Source organism: Nerophis lumbriciformis, linkage group LG09 (genome assembly GCF_033978685.3).
Source record: "Nerophis lumbriciformis linkage group LG09, RoL_Nlum_v2.1, whole genome shotgun sequence".
In the NCBI taxonomy this organism is placed as follows: domain Eukaryota; kingdom Metazoa; phylum Chordata; class Actinopteri; order Syngnathiformes; family Syngnathidae; genus Nerophis; species Nerophis lumbriciformis.
The window spans coordinates 33195166-33220684 of NC_084556.2; the positions used below are offsets into that span (position 1 = coordinate 33195166).

Genomic DNA, 25519 nt, shown 5'->3' on the forward strand with positions numbered 1-25519 from the left:
TTAATAATGACTAGTTAAGAGCCAATATGTTACTAATTTGCATGTTAATAAGCAACTAATTAATGGTGAATATGTTCCCCGTACTAAAGTGTTACCATATTTTATTACTGGTGCACAAAATGAACCGTGCATGAACATCACCTTGTTCAAAGAACAAAACCAACACAGTTCATAAACTCACAACAAATTACACACCTGCAAATCAGTGTGACTTCTGCTGTTGCCGTATAGGGAGAAGTTTTTATTTACACGATGAGTCGCGTGTGTCTTGACCTCCACCGAACCCCTAGGGTTCGATCGAACTCAGGTTAAGAACCACTGTTTTAGACTGTTCATATGTTTTTAGGAGGTAAACTAACAAACTGAACAGGAGATCAAATACTTATTTTCCCTCCTGCACTATACTGACGCCTTTGCTTTCATAATGACATATTAATTTAGGCCCTAGATGTATTCAAACTTTTTGTTTGCCAAGATGGAATGATTGTAATATTTCTCAAGTATAGCTAAAGGTTGAAATTTATTTTGTTTTTTTCTTACGCAAGATCAAAATTATTCATACTCCAATTCATACGTATGTACATTTTTACACACAATGAAGGCTATTCAACTGGAATAAATGATTCCGGATGTGTCACGAGCGGTGTGGTGGATTTTAATTTGGTAAGCAATATCCTTACTTCCGGTTATTTCTGTGGAACTCGGTGCAGTTGTGTTGAGCACAGCCCGTACTGAAGAACTGTTAGGTTGTGTCAATAAGTTAAAAAGGTGGACGACACGAATAATGAGAGGCCCTCGAGGTACTTGAACAGGAAAAAAGGTTAGTGAACACATTAAAATAGGCCATGACCCCATAACATTGTCTTCCATTGATTTTCCGTTAAAACACGGTCGCTAATTCATCATCGCCCTCGCAGTTTAATCAACGTGAAAAAAATGGAGATGATGTCCGCCCGATTTTTCGCCGATAACGAATGTGATCGTTTGTGTGCTCCACATTGTGATGTTTTAATCTATTCCCCACCACTGTCCGAAACTATTGTAAAACATCGCACAGCAACTGTTTTTGGTGACATTGTATAACTTACCTTTTCTCTCGGGTTCCTGTATGCGTTCCACGTCAAATGTGCAATACATGTTAAAGCAGCAGTCGCGTAAGTGCGGACATTACAGTGAGTTTTGTTCGCTGCTTTTGAAGAATCCCGTCTTGTTATCATTCGATCTCCAAACAGTGACACGTCCAGTTAGCAGGCTGTAGCGTTAGCACGCTAACTAGCTACTTTATTCCTAGTAACACGCTTGTAAACAAATGTTGCCCACCGGTGTGTACACTTTTACAGAATATCCTCGGTTTAATTCATCGGCGCCGATGTTCTTACGCGACGATGGATACATGTCGACGTAGAGTTCGACGGTGTAAAATGTCCATATTAGTTTACTGTACTTGGTTTTTCCTCTTCGCAACCGAAGCAAGATGGACTCTCATCCAGCTTGTCAGTCTTGCCGAAGCGAGCAAACATATAAGCTGAAGAGGACTGTATGTGCAAACATGTCGCAGATTCGTTAAGTCACAAATCCCGGGATGTTACCGAACAGGAAAAGCTAATATAGATGATGAACTGGGCCAACCATATTACCTTTGATCTCAGTTACTGTAAGTCTCCTAACGCTGTTAAAATATACCTGCCTGAATGACATTCACACAGTTGTTGCAGGGGTTGGGCCTACACGTTATGTTTTGGTCAGACTCAATGAGTGAAGTGAAGCAAAATCAGAATGTTATCAAAATATCCCACAGATGTTGAATCCGGTCTGATCTTGTGCTGTGCAGCCTAATTCAGTCTATTCCACGGTGCAGAAAAAGTGACTGTGTCATGACTGACAGTACTCTTTTGCAGTTTATGGGTTATCATAGGGCTGGGCGATATGGCCTTTTTTTTAATATCGCCATATTTTAAGGCCATATCGCGTAACACGATATACATCTCGATATTTTGCCTTAGCCTTGAATGAACACTTGATGCATATAATCACAGCAGTATGATGATTCTGTGTGTCTACATGAAAACATTCTTCTTCATACTGCATTAATATATGCTACTTTAAAACTTTCATGCAGAGAAGGAAATCACAACTAAAAAAATCACTATTTTTTTCATACGGTGTTGATCTGGAAATGTTTGCCTCTGCATTTTGATGGTGTGGACGTGTGGCACCGAACGGAGATGTTGAAACTGACATGCGGAGTAAGCACTCTTCATTCTCTAGCTAGTGTGTGTGTGACAATCATTGGTACTTTAACTTTAACAGGTGACTTTTCAAACGATGCTACATATTTCAACTTCGACTTCGACTTCCTTTTTATTGTCATTCAAATTTGAACTTTACAGCACAGATAAGAACGAAATTTCGTTACATAAGCTCATGGTAGTGCAGGATAAAAAAGAAATAAGGTGCATTTATAAATAAATAAATATATATAAATAATATATATAATATATATATAAAATAAATAAATATATATAAATATATATAAATAAATAAATAAATAGATTACTGTACAGATAAATATATTGCACTTTTTCACATGCGTCCACGTTTGTGGATGTATGTTGTATTGTCTTTTTTATTCCAGCGAGTTAATCCATTTTGGGGGGAGTTGAGGGGATAATTTAATTTAATTATGATGCGTTCAAGAGTCTTACGGCCTGAGGGAAGAAGCTGTTACAGAACCTGGAGGTTCTGCTTCGGAGGCTGCGGAACCTCTTTCTAGAGTCCAGCAGTGAAAACAGTCCTTGGAGGGGGTGGGAGGAGTCTTTGCAGATTTTCTGAGCCCTGGTCAGGCAGCGGCTTTTTGCGATCTCCTGGATAGGAAGAAGAGGAGTCCTGATGATCTTTTCCGCCGTCCTCCCCACTCTCTGGAGAGACTTCCAGTCTGAGGCATTGCAGGCTCCAGTCCAGACAGAGATGCTGTTGGTCATATTAGCAGTAATGCTACTTTAATAGCAACGCTTTCGCCCCACACTTGACAAATTACGGTTGTCTGTTCGACATATTCCCACTTGAAGCCAAACCACCACCAGACGATGGACCCCCTGCTGTTTTTTGGGGGAATTAATTATTCCTTCATTTGTTACCAGATTCGCACCTTCTTTCTCTCGTATTACCGCTAGCATCACAGCTAATGTTAGCCATGCTGCTACCTCTCATGCGAGGGCGTATACATATGTGACGTATGTCGTGACAGTATGTGACGTATGTAAGAATGTGCGCTTGCTGTCTGAGAAGGAGACACAAGAATGAGTGGGAAGAGCCTGTCGTGTAAGGACAGCAGCTAAAAGCAACTGCGTGAGAACGTATACTCCGATATCACGATATAGTCATTTTCTATATTGCACAGAGACAAACCCGCGATATATCGCGCATATCCATATATCGCCCAGCCTTAGGTTATCATTACTGCATGGTCCAAAAGGATAGGCTCTGGCAGTATCATCTTAATGATGAAAGTAATGCAATTTCTATACACTCAAAGTTGGATATAGTGCCGTCCTATATAACGTGACGTTCTATATAAAGCGTTCGAGCCGTGGACCCGGGATTTTTTGCCCGTTTCCATTAGGGACATCGTCGTAGACATCACTGGGCCGGGATAATCAGGGCCCAGCTGCAGTCACACAGTGCAAAAGGCTTAGAAGAATGACAACGAAGATGATGTGATTGAATCAACACCAAAAGTTAGTGAGGCTATCACGGGCCTGGAAGACCCACAATGTGGACATTGTAAAGATACTGCATTTACGGAACATTATTGATTTCGCAAGGTGCCAACTAAACGGACCTTTAAAGCAACGCTCAATAAAAAGCTTCTTTACCCCATAATGCACCCAGTTTAAACTCATGTATACTTAATCATTAAACTTTCTATTGGACAAACTTAAACATTCTTTCTGTTATTTTTTACGATACCATTTTGTCTATTACTACTTTGATAAACAACACACAGTTTCAGGATAATGCATGTATTGTGAAATGTTGTCTTTTTCTTAATTAAATTTTGTTTGGGATAATTTTTTTTATTTTTTTTAAAAGAGAGGTGTATACAAATAAGGATCTCACGGTCTCAGGAATAATACGATCTGTATTTTATTGACCAAAACGACCGTGGTATATAAAAGGGTAATGCACTTTCTTTTTTTTTTTGCAATTTTGCCTATCATTCACAATCCTGAAGACAAGCACACATTTTTCCTTTTCTTATGCACTCTAACTATTCAATAAGTACCAGCAAAAGTCTGCTTACAATGGAGCCTTTTGGGGCGTCACCTATATATTCTGCCTATAAAGCGCTTTAAAAAACATCCAAACTCATCAATGTTTTAACACACTGTAAGTATACATATAATGTAGTAACAGGCACATTCATAATACATGTAATATGTATGTATTTTGCTCAATTTAAGCATACAGCGCCATATCAATTTCACAAATGCATCACAACGTTCACTTTTTCATTCAACAACTTCGAGAGGGACAAGCAGTTGAAAATGGATGGATGGAACAACATTGATTACTACTCACTGCAGACATCATGAGAGCCAAAAAACATAATTAAACATCACTTACTGTACAATGTCTGGGATGCCGACTGTTAGGATGTTGATATATTCCCGTTTGAATTCCAAAAAAAGAGCAGTTCCCCTTTAAATAGTTTCACCTGGAAGTACTATTGTTATGCTATTAGTTAATGGAGGCAAACATTGACACATTCTCTAAGTTGTCTATGAAAATTGTATTAAATAAACTGGAAATTATAAATTTTCCCATAGTACCGGTACACATGCAGCTAGGGCTGGTCGATATAGCAAAAAAAAATCAATCTAATTTTTTTCATATGATCCGATCTGGGTTAATATCACAATTTTTTTTCACTACAGGTGCAAATGTACAGGTAACCTACGCTACGGTCCATACCTGGTTTTAAACCCATTGTTTTTGCTTTTTTTTTTTTGGTGCGTTTTGTGGGGTTATAGAGAACAACTTTTTTCCTCTGTTATTTTTTTTTTTTTTTTTTGCTTGTCAACACAAACATTCTGCATCAAACACAGTATCATTGGTGTAGTGCAGTGGTTCTTAACCTGGGTCCGATCGAACCCTAGGGGTTCGGTGAGTCGGCCTCAGGGGATCGGCAGAGCCTCCGCCGCAGCGGTCAAGACACACCAGACTCATGAATTGATTAATGTGGACCCCGACTTAATTAAACAAGTTGAAAAACGTATTCGGGTGTTACCATTTAGCGGTCAATTGTACGGAATATGTACTGTACTGTGCAATCTACTAATAAAAGTTTATTTCAATCAATCAATCAATTGTGTAAATAAAAATTTCTCCCTATCGGCGTATCTGTACTGTAAAGTTAACATTTGAATGAGAATAAAAAGGAAGTCTAAGTCTAAGTATTATGGATACCCCCAAACAATGTTCCCTCTAATTTTCCATCTGATTTGCAAGTGTGTAATTTGTTGTGAGTTCATGCACTGTGTTGGTTTTGTTCTTTGAACAAGGTTATGTTCATGCACGGTTCATTTTGTGCACTAGTAAAAAAAACATAACTTTGTCTTGAATTTGAAAAAATAAAAAATAATTTTATTTTTCACTAAAGAAGGGTTCGGTGAATGTGCATATGAAACTGGTGGGGTTCGGTACCTCCAACAAGGTTAAGAACCACTGGTGTAGTGAATACTATGATACTTTTATTTCAAGTTAACATTTACTAAACAACACTTTCAAATGGTGAATTAATATTTGTATTCTTTAATTACTTGTATACATCAGTGCTACTCACCTGTGCTTTTGCAAGTGCTGACCCATATTGTGTAGCTTTTAAAACTCAAATTATGTATCTTATATTGAATGAAAATACATTAAAGTGCAGTTCGAATTTGAGGTACTGCAAAAAATGTGTTAAAAATTTTAAACAAATTTATTGATTATGCTAGGATTTTTTAAATGTATTTCTCCACAAACAAAAAGAACACAAAGTGTCTGCAGAGATTATGCAGACACTTTGTATTCATGTACAATCGTGGTCAAAAGTTTACATACACTTGTAAAGAACATAATGTCATGGCTGTCTTGAGTTTGTAATAATTTCTACAACTCTTATTTTTTTGTGATAGAGTGATTGGAGCACATACTTGTTGGTCACAAAAAACATTCATGAAGTTTGGTTATTTTATGAATTGGATCTACTGAAAATGTGACCAAATCTGCTGGGTCAAAAGTATACATACAGCAATGTTAATAACATTTGGTTACATGTCCCTTGGCAAGTTTCACTGCAATAAGGCGCTTTTGGTAGCCATCCAGTACTGTGGTGTCAAGAGGAGTGGTCAAAAATTCAACCAGAAGCTTGTGGATGGCTACCTAAAGCGCCTTATTGCAGTGAAACTTGCCATGGGACAGGTAAGCAAATTTTAACCAAAAAAATAAGAGTTGTAGAAATTATTGGAAACTAAAGACAGCCATGACGTTATGTTCTCTACAAGTGTATGTAAACTTTTGACCACGACTGTATGTATGCATGCATGTATGCATGTATGTATGCATGTATGTATGCATGCATGTATGTATGCATGTATGTATGCATGCATGTATGTATGCATGCATGTATGTATGTATGTATGTATGTATATATGCATGTATGTATACATATTAGGGGTATAACAGTACACAAGAATTTCGGTTCGTACCTCGGTTTAGAGGTCACGGTTCGGTTCATTTTTGGTACAGTAAGAAAACAACAAAATATAAATTTTTTGGTTATTTATTTACCAAATTTGTAAACAATGGCATAACATACACACACACACAGGGTCCATTGCCAGGGTTAATATAGTCATCATATATAAAATAAAAACTAAATAAGATAAGGCTCAGAACGGTTTCTTAACAAAACCTTTCTACATATAAAGTATTGAGATATTAATAAAAGGCCATATCGCCCAGCCCTAATATGTATGCATGTACAAACCCCGTTTCCATATGAGTTGGGAAATTGTGTTAGATGTAAATATAAACGGAATACAATGATTTACAAATCATTTTCAACCCATATTCAGTTGAATATGCTACAAAGACAACATGTTTGATGTTCAAACTGATAAACTTTTTTTTTTTTTTTTGCAAATAATCATTAACTTTAGAATTTGATGCCAGCAACACGTGACAAAGAAGTTGAGAAAAGTGGCAATAAATACTGATAAAGTTGAGGAATGCTCATCAAACACTTATTTGGAACATCCCACAAGTGAACAGGCAAATTGGGAACAGGTGGGTGCCATGATTGGGTATAAAAGTAGATTCCATGAAATGCTCAGTCATTCAAAAACAAGGATGGGGCGAGTGTCACCACTTTGTCAACAAATGCAAATTGTTGAACAGTTTAAGAAAAAACTTTCTCAACCAGCTATTGCAAAGAATTTAGGGATTTCACCATCTACGGTCCGTAATATCATCAAAGGGTTCAGAGAATCTGGAGAAATCACTGCACGTAAGCAGCTAAGCCCGTGACCTTCGATCCTTCAGGCTGTACTGCATCAACAAGCGACATCAGTGTGTAAAGGATATCACCACATGAGCTCAGGAACACTTCAGAAACCCACTGTCAGTTACTACAGTTGGTCGCTACATCTGTAAGTGCAAGTTAAAACTCTCCTATGCAAGGCAAAAACCGTTTATCAACAACACCCAGAAACGCCGTCGGCTTTGTTGGGCCTGAGCTCATCTAGGATGTACTGATACAAAGTGGAAAAGTGTTCTGTAGTCTGACGAGTCCACATTTCAAATTGTTTTTGGAAACTGGACGTCGTCTCCTCCGGACCAAAGAGGAAAATAACCATCCGGATTGTTATAGGCGCAAAGTTGAAAAGCCAGCATCTGTGATGGTATGGGGGTGTATTAGTGCCCAAGACATGGGTAACTTACACATCTGTGAAGGCGCCATTAATGCTGAAAGGTACATACAGGTTTTAGAGCAACATATGTTGCCATCCAAGCAACGTTACCATGGACGCCCCTGCTTATTTCAGCAAGACAATGCAAAAGCCACGTGTTACATCAACGTGGCTTCATAGTAAAAGAGTGCGGGTGCTAGACTGGCCTGCCTGTAGTCCAGCCCTGTCTCCCATTGAAAATGTGTGGCGCATAATGAAGCCTAAAATACCACAACAGAGACCCCCGGACTGTTGAACAACTCAAGCTGTACATCAAGCAAGAATGGGAAAGAATTCCACCTGAGAAGCTTAAAAAATGTGTCTCCTCAGTTCCCAAATGTTTACTGAGTGTTGTTAAAAGGAAAGGCCATATAACACAGTGGTGAACATGCCCTTTCCGAACTACTTTGGCATGTGTTGCAGCTATGAAATTCTAAGTTAATTATTATTTGCAAAAAAAAAAAGTTTATGAGTTTGAACATCAAATATCTTGGCGTCGCGAAGTTGGTAGAGTGGCCGTGCCAGCAATCGGAGGGTTGCTGGTTACTGGGGTTCAATCCCCATCTTCTACCATCCTAGTCAAGTCCGTTGTGTTCTTGGGCAAGACACTTCACCCTTGTTCCTGATGGGTGCTGGTTAGCGCCTTGCATGGCAGCTCCCGCCATCAGTGTGTGAATGTGTGTGTGAATGGGTGAATGTGGAAATAGTGTCAAAGCGCTATGAGTACCTTGAATGTAGAAAAGCGCTATACAAGTATAACCCATTTATAATTTATTTATCTTTGTAGTGCATTCAATTGAATATGGGTTGAAAAGGATTTGCAAATCATTGTATTCCGTTTATATTTACATCTAACACAATTTCCCAACTCATATGGAAAGGGGGTTTGTATGTATATATGTATACATATGTATGTATGTGTATATGTATACATATGTATGTATGCATATATGTATGCATGTATGTATGCATATATGTATGTATGTATGTATACATATGTATGTATGCATATATGTATGTATGTTTATATGTATACATATGTATGTATGTATATAGGTATACGTATGTATGTATGCATATATGTATGTATATATGTATACATATGTATGTATGTAACCATATATGTATGTATGCATGCATGTATGTACAGTTGTGGTCAAAAGTGTACATACACTTGTAAAGAACATAATGTCATGGCTGTCTTGAGTTTCCAATAATTTCTACAACTCTTATTTTTTTTGTGATAGAGTGATTGGAGCACATACTTGTTTGTCACAAAAACATTCATGAAGTTTGGTTCTTTTATGAGTTTATTATGGGTCAACTGAATATGTGACCAAATCTGCTTTGTCAAAAGTATACATACAGCAATGTTAATTTTCGGTTACATGTCCCTTGGCAAGTTTCACTGCAATAAGGCACTTTTGGTAGCCATCCACAAGCTTCTGGCAAGCTTCTGGTTGAATTTTTGACCACTCCTCTTGACAAAATTGGTGCAGTTCAGCTAAATTTGTTGGTTTTCTGACATGGACTTGTTTCTTCAACATTGTCCACACATTTAAGTCAGGACTTTGGGAAGGCCATTCTAAAACCTTAATTCTGGCCTGATTTAGCCATTTCTTTACCACTTTTGACGTACTGCCAATGATGTGAAATCTAATTTCCCCTCAGGGATTAATAAAGTATTTCTGAATCTGAATCTGAATATGTATATACTGTATATATATCACAGATACTGTCTAAATACTTGAAGGTCTGATCATTTGACAGAATGCAGTTACTTAGTAGAGGAACAACCCCAAACCCAAATGTTTTCACCTCCATATTTGTCAGTATGCATTTGATTTGTGTGTGATATTCAGCATGTATCTGCTTTTAAACGATTGAGTTAATGCCAAAGATGTAAATTTTGGTCTCATCTATACACTTGACATTCTTCCAAGCAATTGATACAAATGTTCTCTTCAAGACTTCTGAGTGTCTATCCAGAAACAAATATTTATAAGATTTTCATTCATCCATCCATCCATCCATTTTCTACCGCTTGTCCCTTTCGGGGTCGCGGGGGGCGCTGGAGCCTATCTCAGCTGCATCCGGGCGGAAGGCGGTGTACACTCTGGACAAGTCGCCACCTCATTGCATAAGAAGATAATTAATAATAAAGGGAACAAGTTGTGTAGTCTAACTCCTGATTGAATAGTTAATTGATTTAAAAAGTGTTTCTGGCTAAACCTGTCTCTATAGTGTACATGTTGTCATTTTTACAGTTTTTTTATGTGCATGGTCTTTTTGTGTACACATCTGTTGTTATTAGGTGCGGGAAATACAATGAAGGGTGAAGGAAGGTGTAAGGAGCCACCTGTTGTACGGGAGGTCACTGGAAAGCGACCCAAACGGAAGTGCCTGCAGTGGCATCCACTGCTCTCTAAAAAGGCACTGGATTTCTCTGAGGAGGAGGAAGAAGAAGAGGATGAAGAGGATCTGAAGAAGGTGATTTGTTTTCTCAGACTGATCTACAGTATTTCTATTTACTAAACAATCTTTATCAAAAGGAAGTGATTGACAACATGTCTCAGTTCAGAAAGTATGTCTTCACTGCTGTATGTTCAGCAGGCACTGCTGTGTGACCAGGATATGATGTCCCAAGCCCAATGTGGAGACACACCAGAGGAAGAAGAAGATTCAAATGAGCAGCGGGCTCGCAGGCCAATGAATGCTTTTCTTCTCTTCTGTAAACGCCATCGTTCCCTTGTGCGACACGAGCACCCTCGTTTGGACAATCGTGGGGCCACCAAGATCCTGGCTGACTGGTGGGCCGTGTTGGAACCCACAGAGAAGCAGAAATACACTGATATGGCTAAAGAGGTAAGCTAACTGGTTGGCCATTTTCTATATATGAAGCAATATGACTGCAACTACTGTACAGTACATTCAGAGATTGACTGATGAGCCAGCCGATCTAGTGCGTGATGCAGCAGTATCACATGCTAGTTGCTGCGTAAGTGTCCAACAATAAGCCGACCGGTACAAAACATAAGAAACTGAGTAACTTACTACCATTACCGCCTGATTTTGTAGAAGCCATGAAGATGCAGTAATGAAAAAAAAAATAAAGCACACTTCTGGCCTTCACAATAAAATCTCTGTGCGTTATATCCTGTGTGACCGCGCTAACAAAAAAAGTGTCTGAGATAAAATAGCGACAATATTTACTGCTATTAGTCGTGTCTCGAGATCTTGCGAGAACATGAAGATACACTTGTATAGAACATAATGTCATGGCTGTCTTGAGTTTCCAATAATTTCTACAATTCTTATTTTTTTGTGATAGAGTGATTGGAGCACATTCTTGTTTGTAACAAAAAAGTATAGTTTGGTTTTTTTATGAATTTATTATGGGTCTACTGAAAATGTGACCAAATCTGCTGGGTCAAAAGTATTCATACAGCAATGTTAATATTTGGTTACATGTCCCTTGGCAAGTTTCACTGCAATAAGGCGCTTTTGGTAGCCATCCACAAGCTTCTGGTTGAATTTTTGACCACTCCATCCATCCATCCATTTTCTACCGCTTATTCCCTTCGGGGTCGCGGGGGGAGCTGGAGCCTATCTCAGCTACAATCCTCTTGACAAAATTGGTGCAATTCAGGTAAATGTGTTGGTTTTCTGACATGGACTTGTTTCTTCAGCATTGTCCACATGTTTAAGTCAGGACTTTGGGGAGGCCATTCTAAAACCTTAATTCTAGCCTGATTTAGCCATTCCTTTACCACTTTTGACGTGTGTTTGGGGTCATTGTCCTGTTGGAACACCCAACTGCACCCAAGACCCAACCTCCGGGCTGATGATTTTAGGTTGTCCTGAAGAATTTGGAGGTAATCCTCCTTTTTCATTGTCCCATTTACTCTCTGTAAAGCACCAGTTCCATTGGCAGCAAAACAGGCCCAGAGCATAATAGTACTACCACCATGCTTGACGGTAGTATGGTGTTCCTGGGATTAAAGGCTTCACCATTTCTCCTCCAAACATATTGCTGGGTATTGTGGCCAAACAGCTCAATTTTAGTTTCATCTGACATCATATGGACAAATATAAGATCCTGTGGAGCAAAGTTCTGTGGTCAGATGAAACAAAAATTGAGCTGTTTGGTCACAATGGTATTGTGCCCTGAGCCTGTTTTGCCGCCATATTGCAGTGAAACTTTCCAAGGCACATGTAACCAAATATTAACATTGCTGTATGTATACTTTTGACCCAGCAGATTTGGTCACATTTTCAGTAGACTCATAATAAATTCATAAAAGAACCAAACTTCATGAATGTTTTTTGTGACCAACAAGTATGTGCTCCAAATCACAAAAAAATACGAGTTGTAGAAATTATTGGAAACTCAAGACAACCATGACATTATGTTCTTTGCAAGTGTATGTAAACTTTTGACCACGACTGTATTTCTTGTTTAGAGAAAAGCTGTCTCGCGGAGAGAACACAGTCAGAAGTTGTTTTTTTGTTAGTTTAAATAGAAGCATACAGTATCTGTCTGGCCGCACACAAATGATTGGAACTGCACATGAAGTGAAACAAACAGTGCTAGAAAACAAACATATTTAGCATCGAAGTTCACCGAGCCAGCAGCCGCTCTCCTTAATTTGAGGTACACGGCCAACGCATGCCATATTCCAATCATGGATTCCAAGACGTGACAAAAAGACACCCCGGACACACTGCATTGCTTCCCCACTGCAGCAACCCAGAAATATGACGGTACAGCCGAATCGGTGATACACTTAACAGCTGCGTTATCAGAGATGGAGAAGACCACGCAAAGATCTTCAAAATAGACATAGAGTATTTACATATATTCACTCTATATTATAAAATTTTTAATTTCTGTTTTTTTGTGGAAACAAGTGCAAAGGTTTTTAAAAGACTTCAGAGTGCACCTGCATAGTGTTGTGACACAAACACATTGAAAAATGTTTCCTTGTCCAGTCATATACCTTGTCATAATAGTTTTCTTAAAGCAGGGGCGCTGTCAAGACCATACCTCGCACACTCAACACCTGCGAGGCAGGGGCCCTCGAAATTGTCCCAATTCTACCACCTTAAACAGCGCCCCTGCTTAAAGTTAATGTTAAAAATATTTTCTGGTCTTATGAACCCAATATCGTCACACCCCAAGGTATTATTTTTTTGCACTTGAAGAAACAATACCTTATAGCAATTTGCAGTTATGGAATTTTGCAGCAGAAGTACACTTTCACTTGCAAGTCTTTTCTTATTTCAAAATGGCATTTTTGAGACTTGAGAAAGTCCTATTTACAGTTCAAATTTAAACTGAGCAATATACAAGTTTGCACTTAAAACCTGTTTATGGTAAAGAAAACATAAAGTACATTTGTCTTTGGTGAAAGAGTTGAGACACTTTTATTTTTTCAGATAGTCTTATAGCCACTTGCAATGTCTACAAAATGACAAGTGGTAGCTGCATTTAATACCAAACATTTATTTACTTGTAATTATCTGAGGACCTAACATGAAACAAAGTAAGTGTTTAGCCAGGCCACTGACAAAAAGGCTGCCACAGCAAAGCAACAAACTCAGGAAGGACAAATATCCAAAAGCCAGCAAAAAGGTTAAGCGGATCACTGAAAAGGTTGTCAAAAACTGTTGCTTCTGACAACCAGCCCATCTCTGTCATTGATAATGTGATTTCTGTTCCCCATCTTTGAGACTGTACTGTATATGGGATATGGATGTGTGATGTTACTACTTTTGAAAAATATTAAAGGGAAGCTGACCATTTAAAGGGGAACTCCACTTATGTGTATATCATTCACAATCTCTTTGTGAAACAAGAACTCATGTCTTTCTTTTTTATGCATTCTAACTCGTAAATAAACACTAGCAATAGCAACAATGCAGGATTCAGTATGTTCTGCCTATAAAGCGCTGTAGACAATCTCCATCAATGTACACGCTGTAAGTATATATGTGATAGAGTAACAGGCACATTTATAATAACATTTAATAGTTATGTACTTTAAAGATTGATTTCAGACGCACAACGTTCGCTATTTTGTCAACAACATCAACTACTATTCATGGCAGACTTCATTAAGGTCAAACAAGAGTACTTTGGGACAATTGATGATCCAGGACCTTATTTTTTGGGGCTTGAAATACAATGATGAGCTGCAAGTTTTAGAAGTGAGTAACAAGCAGATCCAGCAAGTAGCACTATGGCTAAGTGTTAAACAAGAAACAATAACTCCAAACATAATAAAACAAACAATGTACAATGACTTATTTCCGTGGGATGCAGACTGATGGGATTTTTCAGCACTGAGCTTGTGTCCCCCGACGAGATGATTAATTAATCATAATCCTCACCCCAGACGTTAAAAATAATGATTAAAAAAAAAAAAGGTGGCCGCAAGCGAGCGTCTTTCTCGCAATGTCGGGGTCTAAATTGAATTTCAAAGTTGACCCAACTTCTCGACCTATGGCCACAACAACCTTATACTATAGGATAGGATAGGATATACTTTTATTTATCCCCCAATGGTGAAGAGAGTTATGATTTATAATCTAACACAAACTGTCAGCAATCTAGAGGTGCGCAGCAGCTCACCGGCTCAGATGTCAATGGCTGCATGAGCTAGTAACCTTTCTGTGATCAAGGTGCCGTTTTTCTGGGTTAGCTGTTACAATAACAATGTTGCTCAGACCTGGTTAATATGAAGGTCATCATATGTAAATGGATTAATGTCGGTGATTTTGGAGGGCTCTATAGATGACTCTCATTAGCTACATTGTTACTCGTCTAGTATGAGTTGGTAACTTTACGAGTTAGAATGCATAAAAAAGAGGAAAAACATATGTGTTCTCGTCTCACAAAGGGATTGTGAATGATAGGCGACTTGTCCAGGGTGTACCCCGCCTTCCGCCCGAATGCAGCTGAGGCTCCAGCACCCTCCGCGACCCCGAAAGTGATAAGCGGTAGAAAAATGGATGGATGGAAGTATCGATTTGGGACTTGAAATTGGATCGGATATGAGGCCAAAAAATCGGATTGGAATTGGAGGCCATAATTGCTGACTGGGACATCCCTAGTTATACATCCAACTTTTGTAATGTTTGCAATGCAAAAGAATTGTATGCACAAATCATTATTCAAAATACACTATTTATATACAGTATATCTTCATGCTTATTTCGGGGAGGTTTTGTATTACTTTTTTTGGCAATCACTCTATGTTTAAAGTTATCCAAACATACTTTTTGTAATTTCAGTACAAAGAGGCCTTCATGAAGGCAAATCCAGACTATAAATGGTGTCCTACCACCAGGAAACCAGTTAAGAGTTCTTCATGTCAAACAGTTTGCACTTCCCGCAAAAAAGTGTGGTCCTGCACATCAAACACATCCAAGGACTCACTCACTGCCAAAAACATGCCCAAAACTGATGTCCCACAGCTGAACTTTGCCATGGCTGGTAGGTACAAACCACATTTGTTTTGTGGGTGTGTATAGAATGAGGCATGTTTTGCTAATGCGATTTGTCATTATCAGATCCTACTAAAATGGGAGGCCTCAGCATGCTGCTGTTAGCTGGAGAACATGCCCTTACAAACAGAGAGGTAAGCTGTTGTTAAAAGTCACCATTTTTTATTTTAAAGAGCTTTATAGAGGGCATGCCAAAGTTATCCAACTTTATACGTTATCCAGGCTTTTCGGGGCCACATTTCCATAAAGCTAAGGACCAGAATATTAGTCTTATTTTGTATATTCCAGAGAACCAGCGTCCTCTACAATATACTTTTTATTTTGGTCTATTTATTTTGACAAAGTTACAGGAGCGCTCTGCTGTTTTAAGGACCTTCTGCAAAAAAGATAGTCAAAAATCATTTTTATGACAGCACTCTAGTGTTTTTAAAGATTTGCTGCAAAAATGTGAGCCTCTCACATGTTTTTTTTTTAAACTTATGACAAAGACTGGACCTAAAAGAGGACCTTCAGGAACACTACTAGTATAACTAAAGTTGAATGACTACTGACTGAATCCAAAATAAACAATCTACAACACACTTTAGTTACATAAATAACATTACGAACAAAATAAATGTAACTGTCAAAAAGGAGAGGATTCAAAGAGGTGCCTTGAAGATAGGTCTTGACCAGGGGTGTCAAACGGCCCGCGAACAGGTTTAATCCTACCCGCGGCCCGAAAGATCAATTTGATAATTATAAAAATGAGCTGCATTTTTTTTAATGAAAGAAACTGCTGTTCTAAATGTGTCCACTGGATGTCGCAATACTGCCAATAATGTCATCGGTGTTTAAAGATGAAGTGTCAGCTGACTTTAAGCGCCCTATGGATTGGCTGCCACTACTCCAATCAACGCAGGTGCAAGCTATCAGCTGCTCCTGTTGTGGCTGAAGGCAGACGGTTGCGGTATCAAAGCACGATACCTTCTTTCATTGTAAAGTATCCGCTCAACGGATAAAATAACGAAATGGTAAGATGCAAAGACTGAAGTCAACTTGACCATCGTCTTTTTAGTTAGACTTAGACAAACTTTATTGATCCACAAGGGAAATTGTTCCACACAGTAGCTCAGTTACAAAAGATGGAAAGGGTAAGGATGGAAAGGATAATGCACACAAGAGCACAAAAAGAGGGCGAAAACAAAAGGTATAAAGTAGACTAGAAATGTACCATAGTAGCAATATCAAATATAACATATATTTAATATTTACATATTATATATACAGCATATAATATATACTGATATATTATATTTTTATATAATACATACAATATATAACAAATCCCAATTACCATGTACAATTTTACAGTATTGTAAAAGCTGCAGCAAAAAAAAGGGCAGCATAAAATAGAGAGTAGATCCAGCAGAAAATATACATTATAAAAAAAAGAGAGGTAGCTAACATAGAAGCGGTCAGGTAATAGACAGACATTGTCTATTGCTGTATGGCGAGTGATTATACAGCTGGAAGGAGTGCGGAATGAAGAAGTTCTTGAATCGACCACTGTGGGAACGAAGCTGAAGGAGTCTGTTGGAGTATGAGCTCCGCTGTCCCTCAATTGTCTGGTGGAGTGAGTGGGCAGGATTGTCCATGATGGCGAGCAGTTTGTCCAGTGTCCTCAAGTCCCCCACTGACACAAACGCCTCCAACTGCGTGCCAATAGTTTGGCCGGCTTTCCGGATCAGTTTGTCAATTCGGTTTAAGTCCCTTTTGCTGGTGCTACCCCTCAACAAACCACTGCAATGTACAGGGCCACAACAGACTGAAAAAAAATCTTCAACAGCTTGCTGCACACATTAAAGGACCTAAGCTTCCTCAGGAAAAAGATTCTGCTCATGCCCTTTTTGTATACAGCTTTGCTGTTTTCCTTCTAGTCCAGTCTGCTGTTCAAGTGGACTCCCAGGTACTTGTACTGCCCCACTACTGCCACCTCCTGGCTCTGGATGTTGATGGACTCCACAGGGGTCATTTTCTTCTTGAAGTCGATGACCACATTAAGGGGCAGATGGTTCGCATTAGACCACTCCACAAAGTCAGCGATCAGTGTACTCCAATTCTTGTCTTTCTCCAATACACCCAACCACAGCAAAGTCATCAGAGTATTTCTGCAGGTAGCAGGGCCTGGAACTATACTGAAAGTCTGAGGTGTACAGGGTGAACAGAAAAGGAAACAGGACAGTCCCCTGTGGAGCACCTACACCACTGACCACAGTATCCGACAGGGAGCTGCCCAGTCGCACAAACTAGGGCCTATCAGACAAGTAATCAGTGATCCAGGAGACAATGGATGAACTGACACCCATCCTGAGCAACTTGTCACTCATCAGAATTGGCTGAATTGTGTTAAAGGCACTGGAGAAATCAAAGAACATGATCCTCACAGTGCCCCTTCCACCATCCAGGTGAGAGTAAGCACGATGCAGCAGGTAGATAACAGCATCATCCACCCCTACATGTGGCTGATACGCAAACTGTAGAGGGTCCAGGGAAGGAGCCACCAGGGGTCTCAGCTGAGCCAGCACAAGTCTCTCAAGGACCTTCATGACATGAGACGTCAGGGCAACCGGTCTGAAGTCATTCAAGCCCGATGGGAGCACTATGCAGGATGTTTTCCATAGCGCTGGTATCCTTTCTAAGTAGTTTGAGTTCCATGCAGCATTTGCAGTTGGTTGAATGCACGATACACACCCTGAACTCCATTGTAAAAATGTGTGTTTCTATATATGTTGTTTGTTCCATTTTATTTTATGCATAAATCTACTACGTTGACATTGGTTAAGTTTGTAGTTAGGTTACCTTGATTTTGGCTTTGGTGTCATTTTGATAATTGTTTTGTTTATATTATAATTGTAATATTTGAATGATGATAAATGAATGTGTTGTGGCAGTTGTGGATTTCACCGCAAGGAAACACCTGATTGCTTTTTTTGTTTTTAATGGTGAACTGCCAACATGAGAATCCTAAACAAGAAGTGTTTTAAAGTTTAATGGCTTTGTGAAAACATTGAGACAAGAGTCTAATTTCATTGTTCTTCATGGTTTTTTTTAAACTGCACCATTTTTTCCCTCATAATTTTCAACTAACTTGATGTGTTTTGCCAAGAGGTTTATTTGTAATATGTACATTTTCAGAATGGGCTTGTCCTATTTTTGGCCAAAGTAAGACAAAGAAAACAACCTGAAGTTGTTTTAATGCCATGATTTTACCAATCCGGCCTGCATGGGAATAGATTTTCCTTCATGCGGCCCCTGAGCTAAAATGAGTTTGACACCCCTGGGCTGGACGATTTAATTGATTTTATATTGTAATCCAATTATTTATGACAGTGTTAAGAAGAATCGAGAAGTATGTGTAGTAATTGTTAAATAATGTTTAAAAACGCTGGTTTGTTAAATATTTATTTTTTCAAACACCATACCTGTACTTATATTTGTCTCAAAACAAAATTAAAGTCAATTGTAGTATTTTAATTGAAAGTTTAAAGGTATTCGATAGGTAGATAGACTTAGGGCCTGATTTACTAAGTAGATAGACTTAGGGCCTGATTTGCTAAGGTTTGCGTGTACTAAAATGCATGCAAACTTTATAGCACACGCAAAGCTGATATACTCAATGTGTCCAATTTGGATTGTGTCTGTTAAGTGAGCAGAATAAGGCGTGCAATTCATTTTGCGTCTCTGTCTTCAATAACATGCAAAATATATAATCATTATTATTATTATTATTATTATTATTGATAAGCAAAACTCCCACAATACTGGGAGGAGAAAGTGCATATCAATCAATCAAAGTTTACTTATATAGCTCTTAATCACGAATAATAATAATAATAATAATAATGGATTAGATTTTATATCGCGCTTTTCTATTATTAGATAGATCATTCATTCACACCTGTCAAATGTCTCAAAGGGCTGCACAAGCCACAACAACATCCTTTGCTCAGACCCCACATTAGGGCGAGAAAAAACTGAACCTAATGGGAACAACGAGAAACCTTGGAAGGGACTGCAGATGTGCTAAAACATGATATCTTATGTTTACAGTCATCTGTATCTGTGGTGTCAGACAGAAAACCATGCAGACAGTCGGCTCTCTTTCAGCTTGCAGAGGTAAGTTTTTTTATTCTCAGGTAAAGTTTTTTTGTGATGTGTCTGGTGAATATTGGTTTTCGATCAAGTAATCAAGCACATATCCAAAAAGATACTGCATACAGCAGAGGTGTATGTGGACTTGAGTTACGCTACTTGGACTTGAATCAGATTCGAGTTGCAATTTTGCTGACTTTGGACTAGGCCTGGGCAGTATGTACATTTTATCAATATATTTGAGTTTTGTGTTGCACACGATTTAAATAACAAGTAATCGATTTTTCTCTCCTTTTGCTCCGACATACTTATTCCCCTTACTTATTTAGTGGCACACTTTGAAAAACATGGCTAATGCGAAACATTTGTTCCAAAAAAAAAGAAAAGTGTTGTCAGTACCTCGGTTTTGTGGCAACAGGCTTGGAACAAATGACTGCACACGGCAAACTGTTTAAAAAAGGCAGCAGCACAACAAAGTCATTACTGCATGTGAAGCCGAAGTGTCCAGCCAAGTGCGGTGTATACAACTCCTTTACGAGGCGAACAGGACCGCAACAACAAAGTCTCGCTAAAAAGCAGCTTATAGTGGTGGAATCATTTACAGCAGGTATATATGATGATCAGTGTTCTGATATAAAGTGGCATGATACTTTTGATGTGGTTTCATGTAAACATGACAGCGTCAGAAGCACAGCAAGTTCAATGCAGGAAATATAATTTTACTAATGAAAGCAACAACCAGAACATAACACTTAAATGAACATGTTAAAAAAAGTAGAAAGAGGCAACACCACATACATCAGACAAGAAACACACGCACACATTCACACTACTACTATCTACGAGGAAATTAATCTATGATTGAAGTGACAAGTTTCAGCTTGCAATCTAAACAATACCCCCTTTGTGGACCAAAAGATGTGACAACCATGGAAGCACATTCAATCTCTTCATTAACCAGAACTAACACAATCCAGTGAAAACATTCAACAGAGCTGCTGTAACTACCGACATCCTGCCACTGCTTAGCTAACAAACACAACTGAGTTAATGCTGCTCTGTCTGGGTGCTGACGTCATCACTTGGCAACAGGCACGGCCTTTTAAAGGCACACATGCACTCTCGGGTCTAATGTGAAACGACTTGTCAACTGCACAAGCCACATACCGGTATTTGAAGTTGTTCTTTTAAGTAACACAATTACTTTCCCTAGTAATTAATTACATTCATAAGAGAGTAATTCCTTTAGTAAATCAATTACCGTACTTTTTTTTAATAAAGTAACAAACTATGATTAATTATTTTTTTAAAGTAATTTACCAAACACTGATGATGATACCACGTATGAAGAGAAAGAAACACAGTGGAGAACACTCACTAAAGCAGTCACTCTGCACATCACCAAGATGTGTGAATGAAAAGGTTTGCGTTTATCCACTTGATATACTGAAACTATAGTCTTCTATATGTTTTGCTTGATTATTTATTTGCATACAATGTATAATACGTTTATTTACAGAAGTATTTTCTTCAAAGCTGAAGTTTTAAGTTTTCACTTTATTAATCTTTATATTGGAGATCATTTATTTGCATGCTGTGTACAATGAAAAATTTTTGTTCACGGAAGTATTTTATTCAAGACAGAAGTATAGCTTCCCAAATGAAGCTCTTTATTTAGTTCATTCATCATAAAAAGCACAATTTATATCTGGTCTTAAAAGAACAACAATATTCAAATTAGAATTTTGCTAAGAGGAAGATGCAGTGTCATTTCAAACTACTCGTTTTTGATTTTAAAAAAAAAAACCAACTTGTTTTGAATGATGTCTGTCATTAGTATTCAATGTTTTTTTTTAATTTTTTCATTCAAAGTAGGGGAAAAAAAATCGTAAATCTAATTTTTTTAGAAAAAATCTGAAATGTTTTTTTTAGACCATATTGCCCAGGCCTACTTTGGACTCGACTTGAAAGTATCATCAAAGACTTGCAAATGGATTTGGACTTTTACATCACTGACTCGGAACTTGACTCAGATTGTGTTATTACAACTTCATAAGACTTGAGAAATTAGGTTGCTCAGCAAATTTGGCTTGGGCCATAATATACCAATTTTCTTATGAAGACAAACTTGATACAACTATGAAAATCTTCCCCATGTGACAAGTTTGCAGTGCACCAAAATCTTCAGGTCATGTCCAAGCAACTGAAAAACAATGTCAAAGATAGCCAACAGTAATGTGCACGTACTTCTTGTCACTAAAGTGCATTTTCTCAAGCCAGAAAGTCCCTTGCAATTACATTTGACATTAACCTTATACAAGCTGTTGAAAACAAACGAGGAATTGACTACACAATAATCTGTCTAAATTTACTGTACCACAAAATTAGAACACAACACACAAAACAAAGGTAAGTAAAACACACACCAATTACTGCTGTGGTGGGAATAATAAACAATAACTAACAATAAACACATCATAAATCAAAACTTAATACTGTACAATTTGCGATGCAAAGGACAATGGGAAACCAAAACACCCCAGATACGTTAGTGAACGTGCTTGAGCAGCCTGTCATCGCGTGTCTATGTGGCGGCCATCTTAGTCAGGGAAGCGATCAAATTGAATGCAATGCATGTATAATGAAAATAAATCAGAACTTGCTAATTTTTCAACCAATTTTCATGTGGTTTACGTTATTAATGCAAAACATCTTTTAATTTAAATTCTATTCTTATCGATGAAACCTTATTCCTGTCTTAAAGGGGTTATTTTATGATGTTTTATGTACATTTGAAACACATCCTAGTGGTCTATATAACATGTAATAGTGATTCTTTGGTCTAAATTTTGCATAGATTTTGTTTTACAGACCATCTTTTATCCGCTTTCTGACCATCTCCTCAAGATGCGCCGTTTTTGTGGACTCTTATTTACATGCCAAAGTCCTCCGACTTCGGCTGTATCTCCACCCCGTCAACCATGTTGTAATTTTTAGCGCTTCCATATCGCATCTACTGACAGATTTAAGTTAGAACTATACACTATTTTTTATTAGAAATGGCAACAGCAGAAGATGCATGTGCATGTACGAGCCAGTCTGACCCCACAACAAGATAGAGAAAAATAAGGAACTTAGTGACTACATATTCGGACTACAATGGCGGACTCCCGCAAAACTCTTTGGGTAAACCTCTACCATGAATGCAGATAACGCTGACGGCACCTATTATAAAAGGTCACAACTGGGGGCAAATTCCAAACGGCTCTTTGAAGAGAGTATAAAAGAAGGCAAGATTGATTTTGAAATATTTCCGCAATTCCTCCATGGTTTGATTGCAAGTTTTTGGGACTAATGCAGATCCCAAATGAACAAAAACAGGTACCAATAGGTAAGAAAAGTTGGTTTTGCATAGTGGGGCCCATATTAAAGGGCGTGTGGGTGCTCAACTGTAGTGTCGTGGGAGTACTTCCTGTTGTGAACAGTTGTTATTTACATGGGTGATAGTGCATAATAGCTAAAGTTATGTGTTTATTTTTATCATATATGCTGTTCTTTGTACCCCTGTATGGAAATAGTCTTTGTGTGTGAGTATTGTACTTACCTGTTTTGCGCCACATTATTTATGTTAAACCGTCAGTGAGGACAGTCTTATGTGTAACGATTCATGTCCGTGCCTCCACTTTAACTTTCAGTTCTTTATAACTTATATTTAAAAATGTATTGTGATTTAAATGCATTAGATATATATGTTAAATACAGTAAATCAAGTCATGGTTTAGGTATGTGGCATATTATTCTAACTCCAATAATGACTTAACAGTGTCAATGACATGGAAGGGCTCGTAAATACCAAGTTGGTGACTTGAGAATTGACTCGACCTGTCTTGTACCTATTCGACACTGGACTTAATATGTCTTATCTTTAGACTTGACTTGACTTGGGGATTAAAGACTTGAGACTTATTTGAGACTTGCAATACATAGTCCCACTTTTGCTAGTAAAACATGAACTTATTATTTAAGATACATTAAAAATGCATCTAAATTGTTAGGGGTCTATATAATTGTTTGACTTGTTTCTGTTAAGATGTGTTTAGCATCTGAAGCTGGGAAGATGGACACAGTGGTATCTCAGCCAGGAAAAAGATCGCCTGCAGACTCTTTCCGAGAAACTACAGAAATGCTTTGGGTAAAAGAGGAGAACTTGGACACTGTTGGTTGCCTTGTCTCCTCAAACACAATATCAACTTCCCTCTCTACTACTATGACTAAGAACATTTCCTCCGAACTTTATAGCCAAAATCAATCTGTCGAAAAGAGCAGGATAAAAGAGGAGGTCATGTTGAATGACAATGACGAAAACTTACCTTTCGCCCAAAAAGTCCTCATAAACCAGAACGATGCACAGTCAAATATTGAAAATGTTTCTTGTGAAATTGAGACGGGGACTAAAGGTGTATGGAAGGATTCAGAGGCATTCGAGTCAAAAATCCAGAATGTTTCCAGTGGTGAAAAGTCATGTTGCCCTAAAAAGAAGCGCAACCCCAGAACTAAGACTTCAATCAAAGACCAAGAGGAGCTGGATGATAAAAGTATTTACATGACTCCTGAGGCAGAAATAGAAGAAACAAGTACAGAAAGGACAGAATTTCAGGACAGCATGGAAAAATGCCAAGAGGTCTCCTTCAGTAGTTTATCTGTGGGGTTTAAAGAAGACGACGATCGAACTGAGGGTTCCGTTGAAGCAGAGTCCAACACAGAGATCCGTGGTGCAAGGAAATCTGAGAGGACCTGTAAAGGTGCCCTGTACAAGACCCTTGTTTCTGAAGGAATGCTGACCTCGCTGAGAGCCAATCTTGACCGTGGTAATTTTTTTGTTGTAAGGAATTCATATCCAATGTGTTTACAATTTCTTGTTGAACAATATCAGTGATATGTTTGCTTTATCTCTAGGTAAAAGAGGTGCATTTCGTGCTTCTGAACATGAAGCAAACTGGGGTGATGATAGCTGGACAGTTCCCCAATTAGCACCTAATAACACCAAGAGACTGAAAAAGGCAAAATCCAAAGATGACTCTTCTCAGGGGTGAGTCCAATCATCCAATTCATCGTGATATGAGTAACATATACACGTCTACACAATTTTTAATCTACTTATTTTTCTTCTTAATCTTATTCCATCAGTTTTTTGTCTGTGGTTTTTCATTTCCATCTGAAAATCACAACATCTCATTCACTACACATATCAGTATCAATTTTACATTTTAAAACAAGCACCTTAGTTGGCAGCCAAAGGTTCTTGAGCAGCTAAGGGGGTCTTCAGGCAGTACACATCAATGTAATGAATTAGTCAGTGAAAATATATGAAAGCCCAAGATCAAGATTTTTCTTTATCCAAGCCACGATACCTATTCTGTTAACACGTGCAGCACTTGCATGCACACGCACTCACACACACACACACACACACACACACACACACACACACACACACACACACACACACACAACAGCTAAGCCTGAACAACAACTGTTATTAACAACCCCATCGGACCGTGATGACACTACAATATGACATCTAAACAATAAAACTTTGAATGTTAAGATTATGTAAAAGTCCGACTCCTACCTTGTTAACTTTCCTGACAACTTTCTTAACATTTTGCAGAAACATCAATCTCAGCTAAAATGCGCCAAACATGGGGAAGTGTGGAAAGAGTGTTTTGGATATTACCCATCATGCTTTGCAGTGACATTAGATGGGTGTAATGTTGAATTGGATATGGTGCTTAAACATTTTTGTCCTCAAGGTTCAGTGATTTTGTGACATTGTGTGGCACATGTCTGTTGACTCAATGTGTTGGTTTAAAATTATTTGC

At 38.3% G+C, this 25519-nt stretch overlaps 1 protein-coding gene across 4 annotated transcripts in view; it reads left to right on the plus strand.

Annotated features, from left to right (window-relative positions):
• The first annotated feature begins 659 nt into the window (after nt 1–659).
• The window catches only part of bbx (BBX high mobility group box domain containing), a 36916-nt gene continuing 12056 nt past the window's right edge, over nt 660–25519 (plus strand). For 3 of the 4 annotated variants that reach the window (XM_061961908.2, XM_061961910.2, XM_061961912.2), the window contains exons 1-8: nt 660–820; nt 10309–10484; nt 10605–10859; nt 15291–15492; nt 15570–15637; nt 19596–19661; nt 23728–24505; nt 24594–24726. In XM_061961908.2, the coding sequence (XP_061817892.2) occupies nt 10323–10484; nt 10605–10859; nt 15291–15492; nt 15570–15637; nt 19596–19661; nt 23728–24505; nt 24594–24726 (1664 nt within the window). In that variant the 5' untranslated portion in view covers nt 660–820; nt 10309–10322. The remainder of the gene's footprint in view (nt 821–10308; nt 10485–10604; nt 10860–15290; nt 15493–15569; nt 15638–19595; nt 19662–23727; nt 24506–24593; nt 24727–25519) is intronic. The other variant, XM_061961909.2, reaches the window with a different exon arrangement.